General features: G+C 41.4%; 1 protein-coding gene across 1 annotated transcript in view; it reads right to left on the bottom strand.

Annotated features, from left to right (window-relative positions):
• Positions 1-1,739: 1,739 nt before the first annotated feature.
• Positions 1,740-23,593, bottom strand: part of EXOSC7 (exosome component 7) — a 38,250-nt gene continuing 16,396 nt past the window's right edge. Inside the window, exons 5-8 of the mRNA XM_069730151.1 lie at positions 21,943-22,013; positions 10,824-10,947; positions 10,453-10,608; positions 1,740-1,930 (exon numbers count right to left, since the gene is read on the bottom strand). Of these exons, the coding sequence (XP_069586252.1) occupies positions 1,826-1,930; positions 10,453-10,608; positions 10,824-10,947; positions 21,943-22,013 (456 nt within the window). The 3' untranslated portion in view covers positions 1,740-1,825. The remainder of the gene's footprint in view (positions 1,931-10,452; positions 10,609-10,823; positions 10,948-21,942; positions 22,014-23,593) is intronic.

The raw sequence follows: 23,593 nt of genomic DNA, 5'->3' as shown, positions 1-23,593 counted from the left end.
GCATCTGTCTAATCAGTTCCTGACCAATTATCAAGAGGCCTCCTGTATATAGTGCAGCTCCACCCTGTGGTCTGGGCCTGTGCAATGTGTTAGCTCAATTTGTTTCTTGCTTCTGAGTTTGCCAGGTCCTGCTCTGAGTTTCTCCCTCGCTGGAGGCTTTTCTCTGTGCTATTGCCTTGATCTTGTTGTCCGCCCTCCAGGAGGCAGTATATCCTGGTCCCTGTGTCTTTGTCCCTGTGTCTTTGTTCTTGTGTCTTGTTCCTTTGCCTTGTCTGTACTTAGTCTTATCTCTGTCTCCTTGTCTGTGGCTTCCTTCCCTGCTGTGTCTTTCCTTGTGTTCTCAGTCTGCTTACACTCCGCACTCTTGCGGCTCTGCCTGCTCTGTATCTTGGTAGCTTTACCGCTGCTCCGCACTCCTGCGGTTCTGCTCCGTTCTACTCTGCTCGGCTCCCATTGCTGCAGAAACCTCTTTCTGCAGTTCCTCTCTGCAATTCTTGCGGTTCCACTCTGCTTAGCTTCTGCAGTATCTCTTGCTGCAGCTTCTCTCCACATTCTTTGTGGCTCTGCTCAGCTTTTGTTGCTACGCTATCTCTTGCTGCTTTTCCACTCCTATCTGCAGTCTTGCACTCCTCTCCTGTGTGAACAGGTCCCTACCGGTTTCTTCATACCTCATTCCTTTCTACCTGTTCCTTCATATTTCATATCTGTTCCTGCACCTCCAGTGTGAACAGGTCCCTACCTGTTCCTCCAAACTACATATCTGTACCTGCACCTCCAGTGTGAACAGGCCCCTACCTGTTCCTTCAAACTACATATCTGTACCTGCACCTCCAGTGTGAACAGGCCCCTACCTGTTCCCTCATATACCACATCAACCAATCCTGTGTTCCTGCCAGTCCTGCCCTGCCTTCCAGTCCTGTGTTCTCTGCAGTGCCTCCCAATCCTGTGTTCCTGCCAGTCCTGCCGTTCCTGCCCTGCCTTCCAGTCCTGTGTTCCTGCTGTCCTAGCCAGTCCTGTGTTCTCTGCCGTGTCTCTGCCAGCCTACACGTCTGAGTTCCAGCCGTGCTCTTCTGCCAGTCCTGCCTAATGCCCGCATCAATCCTGGTGTTCCTGTTCCCCAAGTGGGATCAGCAGCCACAGCCAGACACCACACTGGAGTAGCACCTGGCAGCTGCCTGCTGCACAAGCCTGACCTCACCATCAGAGGCTCCAGTGAAAACCCAGGCAGCTGTCATAGTCACGCCCCTTCCAGGGTAGTGTGGTTTGTGGCACTGCGGGGCCACAAACCCCCCGAGCCCACGCCCACCAGTCAGGGTGTGAGCGTGACAGGAACATTTATAAGATTATCTCAGCACAGGAACATTTCATTTAATCACATCCAATTGTGGAACTTCTTAATATTCCAAGATTTATTGATTAAAATGAACTTTGTTGGACAACTCCCTTAAGTCATGTGATGATATATTGAATATCCGCCATTGTGACAATGAGGATGTAACTAATCTCTATAATTACTGGCAATTAGTATCTTGTGTCATGGGAAGGGAGAACACAATTGACCGGGATGCAACAAATCCTATACTGAAATTCAGAGTTTTGTTTTTATTTTACTCACCAGGTTTTCATTTAAAGACAGGCAAGATTACCTCCTTTTTAAGAAGGGGTTGCCCTAGTAGTGGACAACCCCTTCAAGAATAAAATTGACTAACCAAAAAAAAACAACCTAAATTGAAAGAGTTAAAAAAAAAATCCAAGTTTATTAATTTGCAAACAAAAAAACCAAACATATATCTTTATTGCTTTTCCGATGCACTGCTCAGAAAGTTCACCTGAGGAAGCCTATCTTCTGTCTCTTCTTCCCTAGGCTTTCTTCTTGGTTTAATACATTTTGTATGGACAAGTGTAAAAACTTTGCAACACGCTTCCCTGTCTAAAGTAAAAAACAAGAAAGATAAAAATATTTCAATGCCAGTGCTGCACACACATACACACATATATATATATATATATATATATATATACTAGATGGCAGCCCGATTCTAAAGAATCGGGAGTCTAGAATCCATATATACTTTATTTATTCAAATGTAAGAATAATACAATTAATAAATAATAGTAAGAAAGAACAAAAATAATAGGCAGTATATGGAGAAAACACCAAACAAAAGTTCAAAATTGGTGTGAAAATGTCACTGAACCACTTCACAACTAAATATATATAGTTTTGGTAAATGGTATTATCATTTTTTTGACGAAATTCGGCAGGAGCTTGAAGAGCAACGTCACTGGGCCCGCCTCCACGCAGTAGAAACTTGCTGTGAGGTAAAAATTCAAAAATCACACCAAAATGGCGGGCGGAGTGTGTCACAGTACGGCACGTTTCTGATTGGTCGCTCGCAGCAGGCGGCAACCAATCAGACACTGGACACTGTTGACGTCACTTATCTCCGGACATTAGCTCCGGACATTATCTCCGCACATTAGCTCCGGACATTAGCTCCGGACATTAGCTCCGGACATTAGCTCCGGACATTAGCTCCGGACATTAGCTCCGGACAAAGCCACGGAAGTTGGCACAAATTGCAGGAAGTAGTATTCTAGGCAATTATATATATAACTAGATGGCAGCCCGATTCTAAAGAATCGGGAGTCTAGAATCCATATATACTTTATTTATTCAAATGTAAGAATAATACAATTAATAAATAATAGTAAGAAAGAACAAAAAATGGCTGCACTCACCAGCTCTTGATAATTCTTGTTATTTAAGGTACAGTTACACAGGATCCATGAACATGCTTATGAGGGGAGGGATGAAAGACATCAGACGACAACTTTGCGTGTTGTGGCAAATGCCACAACAACGGTTCTTTGCTTAAGAACAATGTCAGGTAGTAGGAAAATACCCAGTTAATAATAGGCAATAGTTCTTTGCAGGAATGCAGATATTAATAAATAGGCAGTTTATATTGCAGAGAAATTGCTGGGCAATAATGGACAATGTCCTTATGTGGCAAATAATAGAGCAATATACCCAATGTGGCAAAGAAGAGGTTAATAAACGGCAGTCTCTCAGTATAACAGTCAGTGAATAATAGGCAGTATATGGAGAAAACACCAAACAAAAGTTCAAAATTGGTGTGAAAATGTCACTGAACCACTTCACAACTAAATATATATAGTTTTGGTAAATGGTATTATCATTTTTTTGACGAAATTCGGCAGGAGCTTGAAGAGCAACGTCACTGGGCCCGCCTCCAATCAGTAGAAACTTGCTGTGAGGTAAAAATTCAAAAATCACACCAAAATGGCGGGCGGAGTGTGTCACAGTACGGCACGTTTCTGATTGGTCGCTCACAGCAGGCGGCAACCAATCAGACACTGGACACTGTTGACGTCACTTATCTCCGGACATTAGCTCCGGACATTAGCTCCGGACAGGAAGTTGGCACAAATTGCAGGAAGTAGTATTCTAGGCAATTATATATTAGATTATTATTATTATTATTTATCTAATATATAATTGCCTAGAATACTACTTCCTGCAATTTGTGCCAACTTCCTGTCCGGAGCTAATGTCCGGAGATAATGTCCGGAGATAATGTCCGGAGATAATGTCCGGAGATAATGTCCGGAGATAATGTCCGGAGATAAGTGACGTCAACAGTGTCCAGTGTCTGATTGGTTGCCGCCTGCTGCGAGCGACCAATCAGAAACGTGCCGTACTGTGACACACTCCGCCCGCCATTTTGGTGTGATTTTTGAATTTTTACCTCACAGCAAGTTTCTACTGCGTGGAGGCGGGCCCAGTGACGTTGCTCTTCAAGCTCCTGCCGAATTTCGTCAAAAAAATGATAATACCATTTACCAAAACTATATATATTTAGTTGTGAAGTGGTTCAGTGACATTTTCACACCAATTTTGAACTTTTGTTTGGTGTTTTCTCCATATACTGCCTATTATTCACTGACTGTTATACTGAGAGACTGCCGTTTATTAACCTCTTCTTTGCCACATTGGGTATATTGCTCTATTATTTGCCACATAAGGACATTGTCCATTATTGCCCAGCAATTTCTCTGCAATATAAACTGCCTATTTATTAATATCTGCATTCCTGCAAAGAACTATTGCCTATTATTAACTGGGTATTTTCCTACTACCTGACATTGTTCTTAAGCAAAGAACCGTTGTTGTGGCATTTGCCACAACACGCAAAGTTGTCGTCTGATGTCTTTCATCCCTCCCCTCATAAGCATGTTCATGGATCCTGTGTAACTGTACCTTAAATAACAAGAATTGTCAAGAGCTGGTGAGTGCAGCCATTTTTTGTTCTTTCTTACTATTATTTATTAATTGTATTATTTTTACATTTGAATAAATAAAGTATATATGGATTCTAGACTCCCGATTCTTTAGAATCGGGCTGCCATCTAGTAATATATAATTGCCTAGAATACTACTTCCTGCAATTTGTGCCAACTTCTGTGGCTTTGTCCGGAGCTAATGTGCGGAGATAATGTCCGGAGCTAATGTCCGGAGCTAATGTCCGGAGATAAGTGACGTCAACAGTGTCCAGTGTCTGATTGGTTGCCGCCTGCTGCGAGCGACCAATCAGAAACGTGCCGTACTGTGACACACTCCGCCCGCCATTTTGGTGTGATTTTTGAATTTTTACCTCACAGCAAGTTTCTACTGCGTGGAGGCGGGTCCAGTGACGTTGCTCTTCAAGCTCCTGCCGAATTTCGTCAAAAAAATGATAATACCATTTACCAAAACTATATATATTTAGTTGTGAAGTGGTTCAGTGACATTTTCACACCAATTTTGAACTTTTGTTTGGTGTTTTCTCCATATACTGCCTATTATTTTTGTTCTTTCTTACTATTATTTATTAATTGTATTATTCTTACATTTGAATAAATAAAGTATATATGGATTCTAGACTCCCGATTCTTTAGAATCGGGCTGCCATCTAGTGTATATGTATATATATATATATATATATATATATATATATTTCTTTTTTTTAATAAAAAGTATTTAGAAAAGAAAAAAAAAGTTATTTTTATAATACAAACATAGTACATAAGCAAGATCCCCATTTGAGGCTTATTGCTATAGATGTGGAAGCTTTGTAAGGCCTATAGATGGAAAGTATAATTCCAAATTTAGTGGTAAAGAGAATTACAGAGACCTGGAATTTCCATAAAATCCACCCAAAGGTTTTCAGGAAGAGCTTAGTGTCTAAGGATGGCATTTATTCTTTCACTAAACACATCCACTCTGAGGTTCACAGGATTTCCCAGGGAGGTAACCTGGACGTGTGCCGCCATGCAGATATGGTAATGAAGGTTTATTAGGCTATGTGCCCACGTTGCGGATTTCTGTGCGGATTTTTCTGCGTTTTACCTGCGGATTTACCGTGGATTTCCAGCGTTTTTTGTCCGGATTTCACCTGCGTTTTAACACCTGCGGATTCCTATTGAGGAGCAAGTGTAAAACAAAGAATTGACATGCTGCGGAAAATAAACCACAGTGTTTCCGCGCTGTATTTTCCGCAGCATGTGCAGTGCAGATTTTGTTTTCAATAAGTTTACATGGTACTGAAAACCTGATGGAAAACTGCTGCAAATCCGCAGCGGCCAGTCCGCTGCAGATCCGCAGGCAAATCCGCAAAGTGTGCATATACCCTTAGCCAGTAAGTAAATGATGGGGATTTAGTGAATGGCGCTGATAAGACCTGAAATAATGTATAACCAACAGTGATGGGCGAATGTGCTCGGATAACGTCTTATCCTAGCACGATTGGGTATTATCAGAGTATCTTGGGGCGCTTGTATATTATGTTCGAGTCCCTGCAGCTGCATGATTTGCGGCTGTTAGGGTATGTGCACACGTTGCAGATTCGTGAGCGGATTTTTCCACGCAGATTCTGAAAAATCCTCAGGTAAAAAGCCACTGATTTACCGCGTTTTTTGTGCAGATTTCACCTGCATTTTTACACCTGCAGATTCCAATTATGGAACAGGTGTAAAACGCTGCGGAATCCACACAAAGAATTGACATGCTGCGGAAAATAAAACACAGAGTTTACGAGCTGTATTTTCCGCAGCATGTGCACTGCGGATTTGGTTTTCCATAGGTTTACATGGTACTGTACAACGCATGGAAAACTTCTGCGGATCCGCAGCCAAATTCGCAACGTGTGCACATAGCCTTAGACAGCATCAACACATGCGGGGATTAACTGTTTGTTAGGCAATCCCTGTATGTGTTGTGGCTGTTGTGCAGCGGTGAGACATGCAGGCGCGGGGACTCGAACATATATTTCAAGTACGCAGAAGAAACTCTGTTAGCACCAGAGTATGCTCTGATAACGCCTTATCCGAGCACGTTTGCTCATCACTAAGAAATATACTGTATATCTGGGTAAGTTGATCAAAAACTTTTTCTTACCTAAAGATCTCAGATCGCATTTCTGACAATTTAAAGTGGAAAAATGAAAGCTACCCAAAGATTTACTGCTTTGACAAATGCTGGCTAACGTCTTAGGCAATGTTCAATGTTGCGTTTTTGATGTGGTTTTTTTTCTGCAGGCCAAAACCCTTTCTTGGCAGTAAAGAAGCTGCTTACATAAAGCGAGTTTTGCTGTTGTATTTGCAGTGTTTTTTTTATCAAGTACATTTGTCTCTCGCGCATGCTGATAAAGATAAGTGTATAAAAAAATAATAATAAAAAATCGACATGATGCAACTTCGTGGGGTTTTTGCACCAAAAATGCAGCAAACCTCGAAACCCGCATTTTATGCATTTATTATTTATTGGGTGAAAAAACACTGAAAAAATGCTGAAAGTAGTGACAAGCTGCAAGCAGTTTTGCAATTCAGTCAGGAAAAACAACAAACAATGTGTGTGCATGAGATTTCCGAAATCATATACCTTTTTCTGATACTGTAAAACATAGCTTAAAATTTGCACAAAAAAACGAAGTAAAAACGCAATGTTTGAACATCGCCTAAATCTTTAAAACACTGGATCAATTTCTGCAAAAAATCAATAATAGTTACCGTAGTAATAAACCTCGATACATAAATTGAACATATCATCTACATCTGGCTGCACACTTAGTATATGGAACCAATTAGATTCAGTTACCAAGAAATGAAGCATGCGTGTTTTCCTATGTGCCAAGTGCCAAAGTATGCATTGATGTTTATGATCAACTGATCCCTTACTGAGCAGCAGACAGGAAATATGGAAGAAAATAATGTGACCTGCTAATGCATGCACTGCTAATGAATGAATGTCAAGGTCCATTTTATTAAAGTCTTTTATAGATTTTTTTATTTTAACAATAGTGTACAAGAAATCACAAAAGCAGCAATATCAGCGACCATAATCAGGTGTTAGGTCAACTTTTTTCTTTCCCCATTTTGAGTGAACATGTGTGTTTGACACAGACGTGCGGCTGGATGACGTCAGCATTCAGCACACGCCAGTGTCAGAGAGAAACCTGCCAGCGACCATGATGCTGCGGCTGTGGGGGAACATGCATAGAGGTGAGTGGTGTGTTTGCTTTTTTTTTTTTTTCTTTAATAAATACATTGGTGGAGGTGGTGGAGAAGAGAGCAATGGTGAAGGTGGTGGAGAGGATAATGATAGGGGTGATGGGGGACAACAACAATTGGGGTGTTGGAGAGGGAAATGAAGGAGGTGATGGGGAGAACAATGATTGGGATGGTGGAGAGGCCAATGGTTGAGGTGGTGGAGAGGCCAATGACTGAGGTGGGGGGAGAACAATGATTGGGGTTGTGGTGAGGACAATGATGGAGATGGTAATGATCGGGGTGGTGGGGAAGAACAATGATTGGGATGGTGGAGAGGACAATGATTGAGGTGATGGAGAAGGCAATGATTGGGGTTGTGGAGAAAGCAATAATGGAGGTGGTGGAGAGGACAATGATGGGGTGGGGGAGTGGACTTATAATGGACTTATGAACATTTCCCCTTATGAACAGGGGAAGGGGAAAAAACATTAAATATGGCTGTAAAATTAAATTTCTGGTGGAAGAGGGTGCTAAGCCCCTGATAGCATCACAATGAATTGTGAGATGAAGGAGGATGCTATCGGGGACTTAAAATTTATTGGGGAGTGGGAGAAAAGGAAGTAAGGGGCATACGACCCCTTTATAATGAACTCAAAAGGTGTAAGAAGACGCTGTCAGGGACTTGTATTGAACTGGGAGGTGGCAGAGGATGCTCAGTACCTGATGGCGTCTTCTTCCACCCCCAAATTCATTATGATGCCATCAAGGACTTAAAATGAATGGGGAGGAACACTGGACAGGCACTAAGGCTATTTGCACATGTTCAAGATTTGCAGAGAAAATAATACTGCATATCGTAAAGTGTTGGCAGGAAGAATGCTGCGTAAAACACATTTATTTTTTTCCCACATTTTTGCAATGCTTTTGTTGCCTTTTTTCCCCCCACTCATCAGTATGGGTGAAATATGCTGCAAGAATTGACACTAAAATCTGCATAATCTGCTGCAAATTTGCAAGGAAAAAATAGGCAACCTGTGCATGAGACTCAGGGATCTCATTCACTTTGCATCTGCTGTAAAACCTTGCATATTTTCCGTGTGAACTTAGCCTTAAAGTTACCGTATTTTCCGGCGTATAAGACGACTTTTTAACCCCTAAAAATTGTCCCAAAAGTTGGGGGTCGTCTTATACGCCGGGTACAGGTGCACGGAGCGATCCTGGATGGTTCCCAGGGTCTGAAGGAGAGGAGACCTCTCATTCTCCCTCTCCGGTCACCTGACCGCTCACGTGACCGCAACGTCATCGAAGGTCCTTCACTCGCTGCATTCTTAAGAACGGAGGCAGACGCTTGCAACGGTGAGAACCAGGGTCCTTCGGAGGGGTGAGTATATCCATATTTTTTATTTTTATTCTTTATTTTTTACATGAATATGGATCCCAGGGCCTGAAGGAGAGTCTCCTCTCTTCCAGACCCTGGGAACCACACGCCGTATAAGATGACTGGGCGTATAAGATGACCCCCGTCTTATACGGCGGGTATATCCCAAATTCCATATTTTATATGGAAAAGTTGGGGGTCGTCTTATACGCCCAGTCATCTTATACACCAGAAAATACGGTAATTTGGTAGAGTCACAGACTGAATATATTATTGGGTGACGGAGATTATAGTTAATGGGGGGGACAGTGCTGCTTTAAATTTTTAATAGAGGGGTACATATCTGTATTCCGGGGGGAGACACGAGTATGTATACAATATATGTGACTTTCAGGGCTGGAACAATCATTGTGACAAAACGGATCGCAGCTGAGAGTGGCGACAAAGGTCTGACCAGATGGAGAAGAAACAGCAGAACACTGCTCTAATCAGACGAGACATCAGTGGTAAGTGGTTGGATGTAAATATTATTCTGTATCTATTCTGTGTGACTCGGAGGAATAGTGTTATCTGTAAAATCCCTTACTGTATATTCTCACATTTGCGTGAAATTTCCGTGTGCTTCCAGGTTTTTTTTATTGGACGGCACACAGACTCGTAGAGTCCACTCACATCCGTGAAAATCATGGATCAATGAGATCTGTGAGGGTCAGAGAATGTTCTGTTCTGATCCGATTTTGAGGATCAAAATAGGACATGCTCAATGCGCCTGTAAAAGAGGGAAGCACACCGACACTGCACACGGATACAGCAATGTAGCCTTATTATGTATAGCACAGTCCTTTATTATAGTGTACTCACCTATTATGTATAGCAGAGTCCCTTAAAATATAGTGTACTCAATTACACAGTGCCACCCTTAGTTGAAGTTTCCTCTTTTATTATGTATAACACCATCCCTTATTACATACCATCCTTTCTAGTTATATATAATGATGTCCCTTATTATATAGCTTCCTCTGCTGTTAACAGCACTGTCTCTTACATAGTGTATTCTTGTTATTTTTGGTATTCACAGGGCCCTCTTTTATTACATAGTCCCCTGTCTTATTAGAATATAACATGACTGCTGATGGAGCAGCTGGGTGACCAGACGGCCAGTCCATCAGCTCCTCCATTAGGAAACAAGCCTTCCCATGGTCCATCAGCCATCATTGCATTATATATGTAACAAGAGAGGACAGTATGTAATAAAGACAGTGCTCTATATAATCTGATATGTACGGGACGGTGCTGTAGATAAGAGGGGCACTGTGTAATAAGAGACGGCAACATACATAATAAAGAAGACTATGTGAGAGATATATACATCTGTGTTGAAATAAAAGGAGGGGGCCTAGACACATTTCTTGCACAGGGGCCCCAAGCTGCCAGTGTCCGCCACTGTACAGATTATATACATCTAAATTACAATAGGTGTACAGACTGTTAAGGAAAAGATGGCTCATTTGTCACCTCCTTACCTCAATCATTTCGAAGATGCTTTCTGGATCTAGACTTCCTTTGCCTATTTTTCTCATACAAGTCAAAGTACCCTTGCTTGTCACAGAGATGAGAAGACTTGCCAAAGAACAGGCCTCTTCTTGCAATGTGGCATCTACTACATGTCGATGACCTATCTGAAAAAAAGACAAACTTTTCAGAAAAACACTAATCATTAAAACAGAAAAAAAGCATGTCTTCCTTGGTAATGGCACTACCATCATTTCTCATCACTCCTGGCCCTGATGTTATAGAAGACCAGATGTCCTTCAGCAGCACCGATATATGAAGAATATAAAACTTAAAGACAACAATCTCTATTCTCAATGGGGGTTTATAATATTATACTCACTCGGCTAAGGGTGACAATACAGGGAACATGCTCCACATTCAGCCGCATGCAGTCATAAGGATCATCAGAAAGTTCAATGTCTTTGGTTCCCTCGTCATCTTCCAGAACACGCACTTTAGGGATCCTAATTTTCACAGAGATCACAGGAAATATTTCTGATTAGCAATTACATCCCTCTAACAGCAGTAACTAGAATCACAATGTAGTTTAATGAGGTCTTAAATGGACTGTCCGGTTAAGTTATCACCAGTCTGCAGGGTGGGTCATAAACTTGCCAATTGGATGGAACTTTCATTCTCATCACAAAATGGTGCTGTATTTCGAATGCTGCTCCATTCATCCTCTGTGGAGCTGCTGGAAACGTAGAGCATTTGGCAGCCCTGTAGGGTATGAATGGATTGCAAGTCGAGCGTGTACATTGCTGCTCCATTCTAACGAGGATAAAAGTTCCCCGATCTGCTGACTGGTGTGTGGTCTCAGACCTTAACAGATCAACAAGTTTTCAACAGTTCTGCAGATAGGCGATAACTTCTTTTTACTGGACAAACCCTTTAAAGAAGCTGAACATTTTGTTCTGGAAGATATGGCATATCTTTTTTATTTTTCACCCGTTGAAGCGTATACAACGTGAAACAGCTGTAGTCCATTAACCTAACCAGTTCGTCTTGCAATTATCCTGCCCTCTGTAACCATCTCCACAGCACGTTGTTAAAATAACGGACAAAGGTTTTTTTTTACTGGAAGACTTGTGTGGTGCTGCTATTTTCTTCCTGTTTGGATTTCCACACAAGACTGATCCTCACCCGTCATGGTCGTAGTGTGGAAGTGGAATACCAGCCCCTACGCGTGTTTCGAAGAAGCTTACGTGAAACGCGCGTAGGGGCTGGTATTCCACTTCCACACTATGACCATGACGGGTGAGGATCAGTCTTATACATATGTGTGTGATTAGATGTCTGTTGGGACATATAGTGCCTGTTATTATACGGCCTATACACTTTAAGAATCTGGTACCCCGGGTCGGATTTTTTTATATTAGTGTGGAGCTGTGGATGTGTTTTTGTAGTTACCCTGAAATCATTATATGCTTTTTACATTTTTGTACATGGTGACTTTAATATTTAATTTTGTTATTGAATAAGTATTACATTTTTATCATCAAAAAGACAGTAGTTTTGACTCCATTGTTCTAATTCTATATGATGTTGGGAGTTTCTGTCATGGTTTATATTGAATAATTTTGTTGCTCTGACCTATATAATTATTTGTATATAGTCCTGTAGTACATCCCAGCCCTGTGAAGGTCTACAATTTTGTCTCTGGTGTCCCTAGATAGTTCTTTGGTCTTGTTCATGGTGGAGAGGTTGGAGTGTGATTGATGAACGTGTGGACAGGTGTTTTTGTACAGGTAACGAGTTATACCAAGTGCAATTAATAGAGGTAATGAGTGAGGATAGGAGGGCTTCTTAGTTTTTCATTAACAACTGTGAGACCCAGAATTCATGCTGGTTGGCAAGTTATAAAATACTTATTTCATGCAATTTAATTAAATTATACAATATGATTTTTTCTCTCTCACTTGAAGTGTACATACGATAAAAATTTCAGACCTCTCCACTCTTTGTAGGTGTGAAAACTTGCAAAATCAGACCCCTCCCCGTGCCTGCAATGCTGCAAGTTTCATAGTTTCATAGTTATTAAGGTTGAAGGAAGACTGTAAGTCCATCTAGTTCAACCCATAGCCTAACCTAACATGCCGATCCAGAGGAAGGCAAAAAAAAAAACCCATGTGGCAAAGAGTAAGCTCCACAATGGGGAAAAAAATTCCTTCCCGACTCCACATACGGCAATCGGACTAGTTCCCTGGATCAACGCCCTATCAAGGAATCTAGTATATATACCCTGTAACATTATACTTTTCCAGAAAGGTATCCAGTCCCCTCTTAAATTTAAGTAATGAATCACTCATTACAACATCATACAGCAGAGAGTTCCATAGTCTCACTGCTCTTACAGTAAAGAACCCGCGTCTGTTATTATGCTTAAACCTTTTTTCCTCCAAACGCAGAGGATGCCCCCTTGTCCCTGTTTCAGGTCTATGATTAAAAAGATCATCAGAAAGGTCTTTGTACTGTCCCCTCAAATATTTATACATTAAAATAAGATCACCTCTTAGTCTTCGTTTTTCCAAACTAAATAGCCCCACGTGTAATAAGCTATCTTGGTATTGCAGATCCCCCAGTCCTCTAATAACCTTGGTCGCTCTTCTCTGCACCCGCTCCAGTTCAGCTATGTCTTTTTATACACCGGAGACCAGAACTGTGCACAGTATTCTAAGTGTGGTCGTACTAGTGGCTTGTATAGGGGTAAAATTATGTTCTCCTCATTAGCATCTATACCTCTTTTAATGCATCCCATTATTTTATTTGCCTTTGTAGCAGCTGCCTGACACTGGCCACTGAATATGAGTTTGTCATCCACCCATACACCCAGGTCTTTTTCATTGACGGTTTTGCCCAGAGTTTTAGAATTAAGCACATAATTATACATCTTATTACTTCTACCCAAGTGCATGACCTTACATTTATCCCCATTAAAGCTCATTTGCCATTTATCAGCCCAAGCTTCTAGTTTACATAAATCATCCTGTAATATATAATTGTCCTCCTCTGTATTGATTACCCTGCAGAGTTTAGTGTCATCTGCAAATATTGAAATTCTACTCTGAATGCCCCCTACAAGGTCATTAATAAATGTTAAAAAGAAGAGGGCCCAATACTGACCCCTGTGGTACCCCACTGCTAACCGCAACGCAGTCCGAGTGTGCTCCATTAATAACCACCCTTTGTTTCCTATCCCTGAGCCAGCTCTCAACCCACTTGCACATATTTTCCCCTATCCCCATTATTCTCATTTTATGTATCAACCTTTTGTGTGGCACCGTATCAAAAGCTTTTGAAAAGTCCATATACACTACATCCACTGGGTTCCCTTGGTCCAATCCGGAACTTACCTCTTCATAGAAACGGATCAAATTAGTCTGACATGAACGGTCCCTAGTAAACCCGTGCTGATACTTGGTCATGAGGTTATTCCTTTTCAGATACTCCAGTATAGCATCCCTTAGAATGCCCTCCAGGATTTTACCCACAGTAGAGGTTAAGCTTACTGGCCTATAATTTCCGAGTTCAGTTTTTGTCCCCTTTTTGAATATTGGCACCACATTTGCTATACGCCAGTCCTGTGGTACAGACCCTGTTATTATGGAGTCTTTAACCCCTTTACCCCCAAGGGTGGTTTGCACGTTATGGACCGGGCCAATTTTTACAATTCTGACCACTGTCCCTTTATGAGGTTATAACTCTGGAACGCTTCAACGGATCCCGGTGATTCTGACATTGTTTTCTCGTGACATATTGTACTTCATGATAGTGGTAAAATTTCTTTGATATTACTTGCGATTATTTGTGAAAAAAACGGAAATATGGCGAAAATTTTGAAAATTTTGCAATTTTCCAACTTTGAATTTTTATGCAATTAAATCACAGAGATATGTCACACAAAATACTTAAGTAACATTTCCCACATGTCTACTTTACATCAGCACAATTTTGGAACCAAAATTTTTTTTTGTTAGGGAGTTATAAGGGTTAAAAGTTGACCAGCAATTTCTCATTTTTACAACACCATTTTATTTTAGGGGCCACATCTCATTTGAAGTCATTTTGAGGGGTCTAAATGATAGAAAATACCCAAGTGTGACACCATTCTAAAAACTGCACCTCTCAAGGTTCTCAAAACCACATTCAAGAAGTTTATTAACCCTTCAGGTGTTTCACAGGAATTTTTGGAATGTTTAAATAAAAATTAACATTTTACTTTTTTTTCACAAAAAATTTACTTCAGCTCCAATTTGTTTTATTTTGCCAAGAGTTACAGGAGAAAATGGACCCCAAACCTTGTTGTACAATTTGTCCTGAGTACGCTGATACCACATAAGTGTAGGTAAACCACTGTTTGGGCGCATGACAGAGCTTGGAAGCGAAGGAGCGCCATTTGACTTTTTAATGCAAAATTGACTGGAATTGAGATGGGACGCCATGTTGCGTTTGGAGAGCCACTGATGTGCCTAAACATTGAAACCCCCCACAAGTGACACCATTTTGGAAAGTAGACCCCCTAAGGAACTTATCTAGAGGTGTGGTGAGCACTTTGACCCACCAAGTGCTTCACAGAAGTTTATAATGCAGAACCGTAAAAATAAAAAATATTTTTTGTAAAAAAATGATCTTTTCGCCCCCAATTTTTTATTTTCCCAATGGTAAGAGAAGAAATTGGAACCAAAAAGTTGTTGTACAATTTGTCCTGAGTACGCTGATACCTCATATGTGGGGGTAAACCACTGTTTGGGCGCATGGGAGAGCTCGGAAGGGAAGGAGCGCCGTTTGACTTTTCAATGCAAAATTCACAGGAATTGAGATGAGACGCCATGTTGCGTTTGGAGAGCCACTGATGTGCCTAAACATTGAAACCCCCCACAAGTGACACCATTTTGGAAAGTAGACCCCCTAAGGAACTTATCTAGATGTGTTGTGAGCACTTTGACCCACCAAGAGCTTCACAGAAGTTTATAATGCAGAGCCGTAAAAATAAAACAAATTTTTTTTCCCACAAATATTATTTTTTAGCCCCCAGTTTTGTATTTTCTCGAGGGTAACAGGAGAAATTGGACCCCAAAATTTGTTGTCCAATTTGTCCTGAGTGCGCTGATGCCCCATATGTGGAGGGGAACCACCGTTTGGGCGCATGGGAGGGCTCGGAAGGGAAGGAGCGCCATTTGGAATGCAGACTTAGATGGAATGGTCTGCAGGCGTCACATTGCGTTTGCAGAGCCCCTGATGTACCTAAACAGTAGAAACCCCCAACAAGTGACCCCATATTGGAAACTAGACCCCCCCATGAACTTATCTAGATGTGTTGTGAGAACTTTGAGCCCACACGTATTTCACTACAGTTTATAACGCAGAGCCGTGAAAATTTAAAAAATCTTTTTTTTCCCCACAAAACTTATCTTTTAGCCCCCAGTTTTGTATTTTCCCAAGGGTAACAGGAGAAATTGGACCCTAAAAGTTGTTGTCCTATTTGTCCGGAGTACGCTGATACCCCATATATTGGGGTAAACTCCTGTTTGGGCACACGGGAGAGCTCGGAAGGGAAGGAGCACGGTTTTACTTTTTCAACGCAGAATTGGCTGGAATTGAGATCGGACGCCATGTTGCGTTTGGAGAGCCCCTGATGTGTCTAAACAGTGGAAACCCATCAATTATAACTGAAACCCTAATCCAAACACACCCCTAACTCTAATTCCAACGGTAACCCTAACCACACCTCTAACCCTGACACACCCCTAACCCTAATCCCAACCCTATTCCCAACCGCAAATGTAATCCAAACCCTAACCCTAACTTTAGCCCCAACCCTAACTGTAGCCTTAACCCTAACTGTAGCCTTAACCCTAACTGTAGCCTTAACCCTAACTGTAGCCTTAACCCTAACTGTAGCCTTAACCCTAGCCCTAACCATAACCCTAGCCCTAGCCCTAACCCTAACCCTAGCCCTAACCCTAGCCCTAGCCCTAACCCTAGCCCTAACACTAACCCTAGCCCTGGGAAAATGGAAATAAATACATTTTTTAAATTTTTTTTACTTTTCCCTAACTAAGGGGGTAATGAAGGGGGGTTTGATTTACTTTTATAGCAGGTTTTTTAGCGGATTTTTATGATTGGCAGCCGTCACTCACTGAAAGACGCTTTCTATTGCAAAAAATATTTTTTGCGTTGCCACATTTTGAGAGCTATAATTTTTCCATATTTGAGTCCACAGAGTCATGTGAGGTCTTGTTTTTTGCGGGACGAGTTGACGTTTTTATTGGTAACACTTTCGGGCACGTGACATTTTTTGATCGCCTTTTATTCCGATTTTTGTGAGGCAGAATTACCAAAAACCAGCTATTCATGAATTTCTTTTGGGGGAGGCGTTTATACCGTTCCGCGTTTGGTAAAATTGATAAAGCCGTTTTATTCTTCGGGTCAGTACGATTACAGCGACACCTCATTTATATCATTTTTTTTATGTTTTGGTGCTTTTATACGATAAAAACTATTTTATAGAAAAAATAATTATTTTTGCATCGCTTTATTCTGAGGACTATAACTTTTTTATTTTTTTGCTGATGTTGCTGTATGGCGGCTCATTTTTTGCGGGACAAGATGACGCTTTCAGCGGTACCCTGGTTATTTTTATCTGTCTTTTTGATCGCGTGTTATTCCACTTTTTGTTCGGCGGTATGATAATAAAGCGTTGTTTTTTGCCTCTTTTTTTTTTTTTTTTCTTACGGTGTTTACTGAATGGGTTAACTAGTGGGCCAGTTTTATAGGTCGGGTCGTTACGGACGCGGCGATACTAAATATGTGTACTTTTATTGTTTTTTTTTTTATTTAGATACAGAAATGTATTTATGGGAATAATATATATATTTTTTTTTCATTATTTATGATTTTTTTTTTTTTTTTTACACACTTGTAAAAAATTTTTTTTTTACTTTTTTACTTTGTCCCAGGGGGGACAATACAGATCGGTGATCTGCCAGTTTGCACAGCACTCTGACAGATCACCGATCTGTCTGAGAGCAGTGCAGCGTTACCAAGTGCCTGCTCTGAGCAGGCACTTGGTAAGCCACCTCCCTCCCTGCAGGACCCGGATCCGCGGCCATATTGGATCCGGGACTTGATGCAGGGAGGGAGGTAGGAGACCCCCGGAGCAACGCGATCACATCACGTTGCTGCGGGGGTCTCAGGGAAGCCCGCAGGGAGCCCCCTCCCTGCGCGATGCTTCCCTGCACCGCCGGCACATCGCGATCATGTTTGATCGCGGTGTGCCGGGGGTTAATTTGTCGGGGGCGGTCCTTGACCGCTCCTGGCACATAGTGCCGGATGTCAGCTGCGATAAGCAGCTGACACCCGGCCGCGCTCCCCCCGTGAGCGCGGCCGATCGGCTATGACGTACTATTCCGTCCTTGGGAAGTAAAGCCCACCCCACATGGACGGAATAGTACGTCTAATGGCAGAAAGGGGTTAAAGATTAAAAATAATGGTCTATCAATGACTGTACTTAATTCCTGCAGTACTCGAGGGTGTATCCCATCCGGGCCCAGAGATTTGTCAATTTTAGTGATTTTTAGACGCCGCCGCACTTCCTGCTGGGTTAAGCAGGTGATATTTAATTGGGAATTTATATCACTAGTCATTTTGTCTGCCATGGGATTTTCTTGTGTAAATACTGATGAAAAAAAGTCATTTAGCATATTGGCTTTTTCCTCATCCTCATCCACCCAGACTATTTTTAAGGGGGCCAACACTATCATTTTTTAGTTTCTTACTATTTATGTAGTTAAAGAATATTTTAGGATTACTTTTACTCTCTCTGGCAATGAGTCTCTCTGTCTCAATCTTTGCTGCCTTGATTTGCTTTTTACAGAATTTAATTTTCTGTATTTATTTAATGCCTCCTCACTACCTACTTCCTTTAATTCTCTAAATGCTTTCTTTTTGTCACTTATTGCGCCCCTTACAGCTCTATTTAGCCATATTGGTTTCCTCCTAATTCTAGTATGTTTATTCCCATACGGTATATACGGTGCACAGGTCCTATCCAGGATGCTAATAAACGTCTCCCATTTTCTTTGTGTATTTTTATGTCTCAGGATATCGTCCCAGTTAATTGCACCAAGATCCTCTCTCATCCGTTGGAAATTTGACCTCCTGAAGTTTAGTGTCCTTGTAACCCCTCTATTACACATCTTTTTAAAGGATACATGAAAACTTATTATTTTGTGATCGCTATTACCCAAGTGACCCCCAACCCTTATATTTGATATGCGGTCTGGCCTGTTGGGTCCTGAACCAGTTGTGAAAGGTAATTGTCTCTCATAGTTGTCAAAAACCGATTACCTTTGCTGGAACTGCAGGTTTCTGTTCCCCAATCTATTTCAGGGTAGTTGAAGTCCCCCATAATAATGACTTCTCCTTGAGTCGCAGCTTCATCTATTTGCTTTACGAGGATATTCTCCATTGCTTCCATTATTTTTGGAGATTTATAACAAACCCCTATCAGTAATTTATTATTTTTTCCCCCTCCCCTTATCTCCACCCACAGGGATTCTACATTTTCATTAAATTCACCTATATTATCACGCAGGATGGGTTTTAAGGATGATTTTACATATAGACACACCCCTCCACCTCGCTTATCTGTACGGTCATTTCTGAACAGGCTATAGCCCTAAAACTTAACAGCCCAGTCATGGCTCTCATCCAGCCATGTTTCAGATATCCCCACCATGTCATAATTATGCTCCAACAACATTAGTTCTAATTCGTCCATTTTGTTGGCGAGGCTTCTGGCATTAGTATACATGCACTTGATGTTCCTCTCTGTACCTCTATTTCTTAAATTATTTAGTGTTCTAACCCCACCCCCCATGCCACCGCCACCCCCAACTTCCTTATTTGTGCCCAGGTCTCTATCTGCACTATCTTCCCCTCCTATAAAATGAATACCCTCCCCTCCAATTCCTAGTTTAAACACTCCTCCAACCTTCTAGCCATTTTCTCCCCCAGCACAGCTGCACCTTCCCCATTGAGGTGCAGCCCGTCCCTAGCGTAGAGCCTGTAGCCAACTGAGAAGTCGGCCCAGTTCTGAAGGAACCCAAAGTGCTCTAAGCTGTGGCATTAAGACCGGTTGCATGTCCAAAATCAGTTTCAGCTTGTCTTGACTGTTGCCTCAAGACAGTGGCTTTCAATCACAGCGAACCTCCATTGCCAATGGCAAAGACACTTTATAGTGCCATATTACAGTTGGCCAGAGGAAAACTGAAGTCCATCACAACTTCCACCAATGATATCCAAGTTGTACAGTTGCCAGTTCCACGTTTCTATGGGCGACTTAACTAAAAGTCATTAACCTTTAAACTAAAAAGTATTTATAAAATACCAATTCGGTCCTAACACATTTCCTACCTGGTCTGACCCTCTTCACTAAAGGTACCGTCACACTCAGCGATGCTGCAGCGATCTAGACAACGAGCCGATCGCTGGAGCGACGTCAAACACAGCAACTCCAGAACGATGCAGGAGCGATCCAGTGACGTAACGGCGACTCACTTATCGTTCTCGCTGGTTGTTAGCTCCATGTAAAACGTTGCTGGCATCGTTGCTTTTGATGTCAAACATGACAATACACGCCGACCTGATGACCAAATAAAGTTCTGGACTTCTAGCTCCGACCAGCGATGTCACAGCGGGATCCAGATCGCTGCTGCGTGTCAAACACAACGAGATCGCTATCCAGGACGCTGCAACGTCACGGATCGTTGTCGTTCTCGTTGTAAAGCTGCTGAGTGTGACGGTACCTTTAGGTAATTGTTTAATGTGCTGCAGTCGATTGGGAGATAAGATTTCACAATGCAGCCAGTGCACAGACAGCTTTTCCCACAAGTTAACACAACAAAGGCTTTCTGCATCAGGACATGTGGATCCCATTGCTTTCAAGTATTAAGCACAGCAGCGGGGGAACTTCACAGGCATTCTTCATATTGTCTTACTGTCATAACACAAGTGATGTGCGCTTAACCTAATAATGAGAGATCAAGCCTGCTGGACTACTGTTACTTTGGGAACTACACGGCTGGCCGACTATTTTACGGTCTATATTGTAGAACTAGATGGTGGCCCGATTCTAACGCATCGGGTATTCTAGAATATGCATGTCCTCGTAGTATATTGCCCAGCCACGTAGTATATTGCCCAGTCACTTAGTATATTGCCCAGTCACTTAGTATATTGCCCAGCCACGTAGTATATTGCCCAGCCACGTAGTATATTGCCCAGTCACTTAGTATATTGTCCAGTTACATCACGTAGTATATTGCCCAGCCACATAGTATATTGCCCAGTGACGTAGTATACAGCACAGAGCCACGTAGTATATTGCACAGCGACGTAGTATAGAGCACAGAACCACGTAGTATATTGCCCAGCCACGTATGTCACAGGTTAAAAAATAAACATATACTCACCTTCCGATCCGAGGGCCCCTTGTAGTTCTGTCGCCAGCTTCCGGTCCCAGGATGTGATGACTTCGCGGTTACATGGGACAAGTGTCTGTATGGAGCATCTATGAGGCCACAACATTTGTGCAGCACTATATGGGGGCCATAAAATTTGTGCAGCACTATATGGGGCCATAACATTTGTGCAGCACTATATGTGGGCCATAACGTTTGTGCAGCACTATATGGGGGCCATAACATTTGTGCAGCACTATATGGGGCCATAACGTTTGTGCAGCACTATATGGGGCAAGTGTCTGTATGGGGCCATAATTAACGTTTGTGGAGCATTACGGTATATGGGGCAAGTGTCTGTATGGAGCATCATATAGGGCCATAATCAAGGTTTGTGCAGCATTACATTGGGCAAATATCTTTATGGAGCATCTTATGGGGCCATAATCAGCATTTGTGCAGCATTATATTAGGCAAATGTGTCTATGGAGCATCTTATGGGGCCATTATTAACCTTTATGCAGGATTATATGGGGCATATTTTAATATGGAGCATCTTATGGGGCCATCATGAACTGTATGGAGCATTATATTGGGCTCCCGATTCAATATGGATATTCAAAAACACTTAACCTACTGATGCCTCAATTAATTTTACTTTTATTGGTATCTATTTTTACTTTTGACATTTACCAGTAGCTGCTGCATTTCCCACCCTAGGCTTATACTCAAGTCATTAAGTTTTCCCAGTTTTTTGCGGCAAAATTAGGGGGGGGGGGGGGTTGGCTTATACTTGAGTATATATATTTTTTTTTATATTTCTCAAGATTAAAAACGTCCATACGGCCTCCAGACAACGACTGACAATCTTCCTTCACACGTAATTGTTCCATACGAATTCATGCACACACTGCCTGTACGGCCATCTATCCTCCTATATACACACACACACACACACACACATTATATACCCACATATCTGTTGTATCACCTTACCTGGTATTGAACAGAGCTGCCTTTACGGCTATGGAAATGGTGTCGAACAGGTTGCCCCCACACTCCAGAAGCTGCAAGAACAGACCAATTTCTTATATTACAAGTCAGAGTTGACTCCCATGTTGTAGTTTCATGAGAATAATGTGGTAGAATAAAGAGGTTTTACACTTTTTGGGACAGAAACATGAGATGACTTCACTGATACAGCGCCAGTCACCAATGCCCACAATGAACAATTAGTCAGGAGGTAATTAATAATGTTAATGCTATTATAATTGCCAAGTGCTTAGATCAGGCTTCTCATTAGAGAACAAAGACGCAATTTACAAGAACTTTAATTACTGGAAATTAGATGTTTGTTGAAGGATAAAAGACATCAGATGCAAAGGAAGAATAAAAAGTGGAAATCTGCTTGTGTTACTGCTTTACTTACAGGGCAGATAAAATGCACAGAAATGTAATTTACACTTCTGTCTCTATGTGGAAACTTCACACTGCTTGTCAGGAGAGTTGCAGAAAAACTCCTCGGGTACAGTATGTAGATATTTAGCCTTCTGCTTTTCCATCTAATATTAATGTCACTAAAAAGCTGGTCTGGAGCGACAGCAGCGGCTACAGAGGGTGCAGTAAGGGGATGAGGCTGCAGTACCGCTTACTATTTTTTATTTGTAATGACCAGACAATTTGATTTTTCAGGTCAGTGTGATTACAGTGATATCAAGCATATAAGGTTATTTTTATATTTTACTGGTTAAAAAAAAAAAATTCTATAATTTGTAAAAAAAAAAAAATAAAAAAAACTATATTGGGGTACACAACATTTTGATTACTTTTTTACATTCTTTTTTTTTTTTTTGGGGGGGGGGGGGAAGTGCAGCAAAAAACAACAATTTTGGTTATTCTTTAATTTTTTTTTTTTTTGCTTTTCAGGGTGTGATGTATGGCTTATATAATATATGGCTTATAAGACTTTTACATAGGCACAACTATACCAAATGCGTTTATTTTTTTTAAATTCATTTTTCAATATGGAAAAAAGATTGGTGATTTAAATTATTTTTTGGTTTGATATTTTTTTTAATTGTAACTATTTTTTAGCCCCCTTAGGGGACTTGAACCTGTGATCATTTTATCACTGATCATGTTATACAGAAATAACACGGTATTTCAGTACATGCTAGAAATGATGTTCTGTCTCTTCAGCAGGCCCTAGGATTCCATGGCAATCTATTGGCTCCCCGAGATCATATTGCAGGGAGGCGCATGGGAAACATTTTAATGCTGCTGTTAGTGACTGACAGCGATATTTAACGTGTGAAACAACTGGAGGCAGCTCTGGTCGCTGCAGTAAGAGGAAGATGCTGGCTGTGTTACATATCCAGTGTCTGCCCAGTACAAAGCGGGCTCAGCTCCTGCTCTATATATCCTGCAAGCCACCGGTGATAAAAATGTCCGTAACTGGTCAAGGAGTTAAAGTACTCAATTACTCATTACAACATATTCATTATTGCCATCTTGTTACAGATTTTTTATATTTAGGAGCCACTACTGTTTTTACTCTAAAAATACACTGAAGGAAAATGAATAAAAATTAAGAGAGAATGAGGCTAGTGGCACATGGATGAATAAAGTGACAACTGGGTGTTAATAC

Source organism: Ranitomeya imitator, chromosome 6 (genome assembly GCF_032444005.1).
Source record: "Ranitomeya imitator isolate aRanImi1 chromosome 6, aRanImi1.pri, whole genome shotgun sequence".
NCBI lineage: Eukaryota > Metazoa > Chordata > Amphibia > Anura > Dendrobatidae > Ranitomeya > Ranitomeya imitator.
This window is presented reverse-complemented; position numbering and strand designations above follow the sequence as displayed.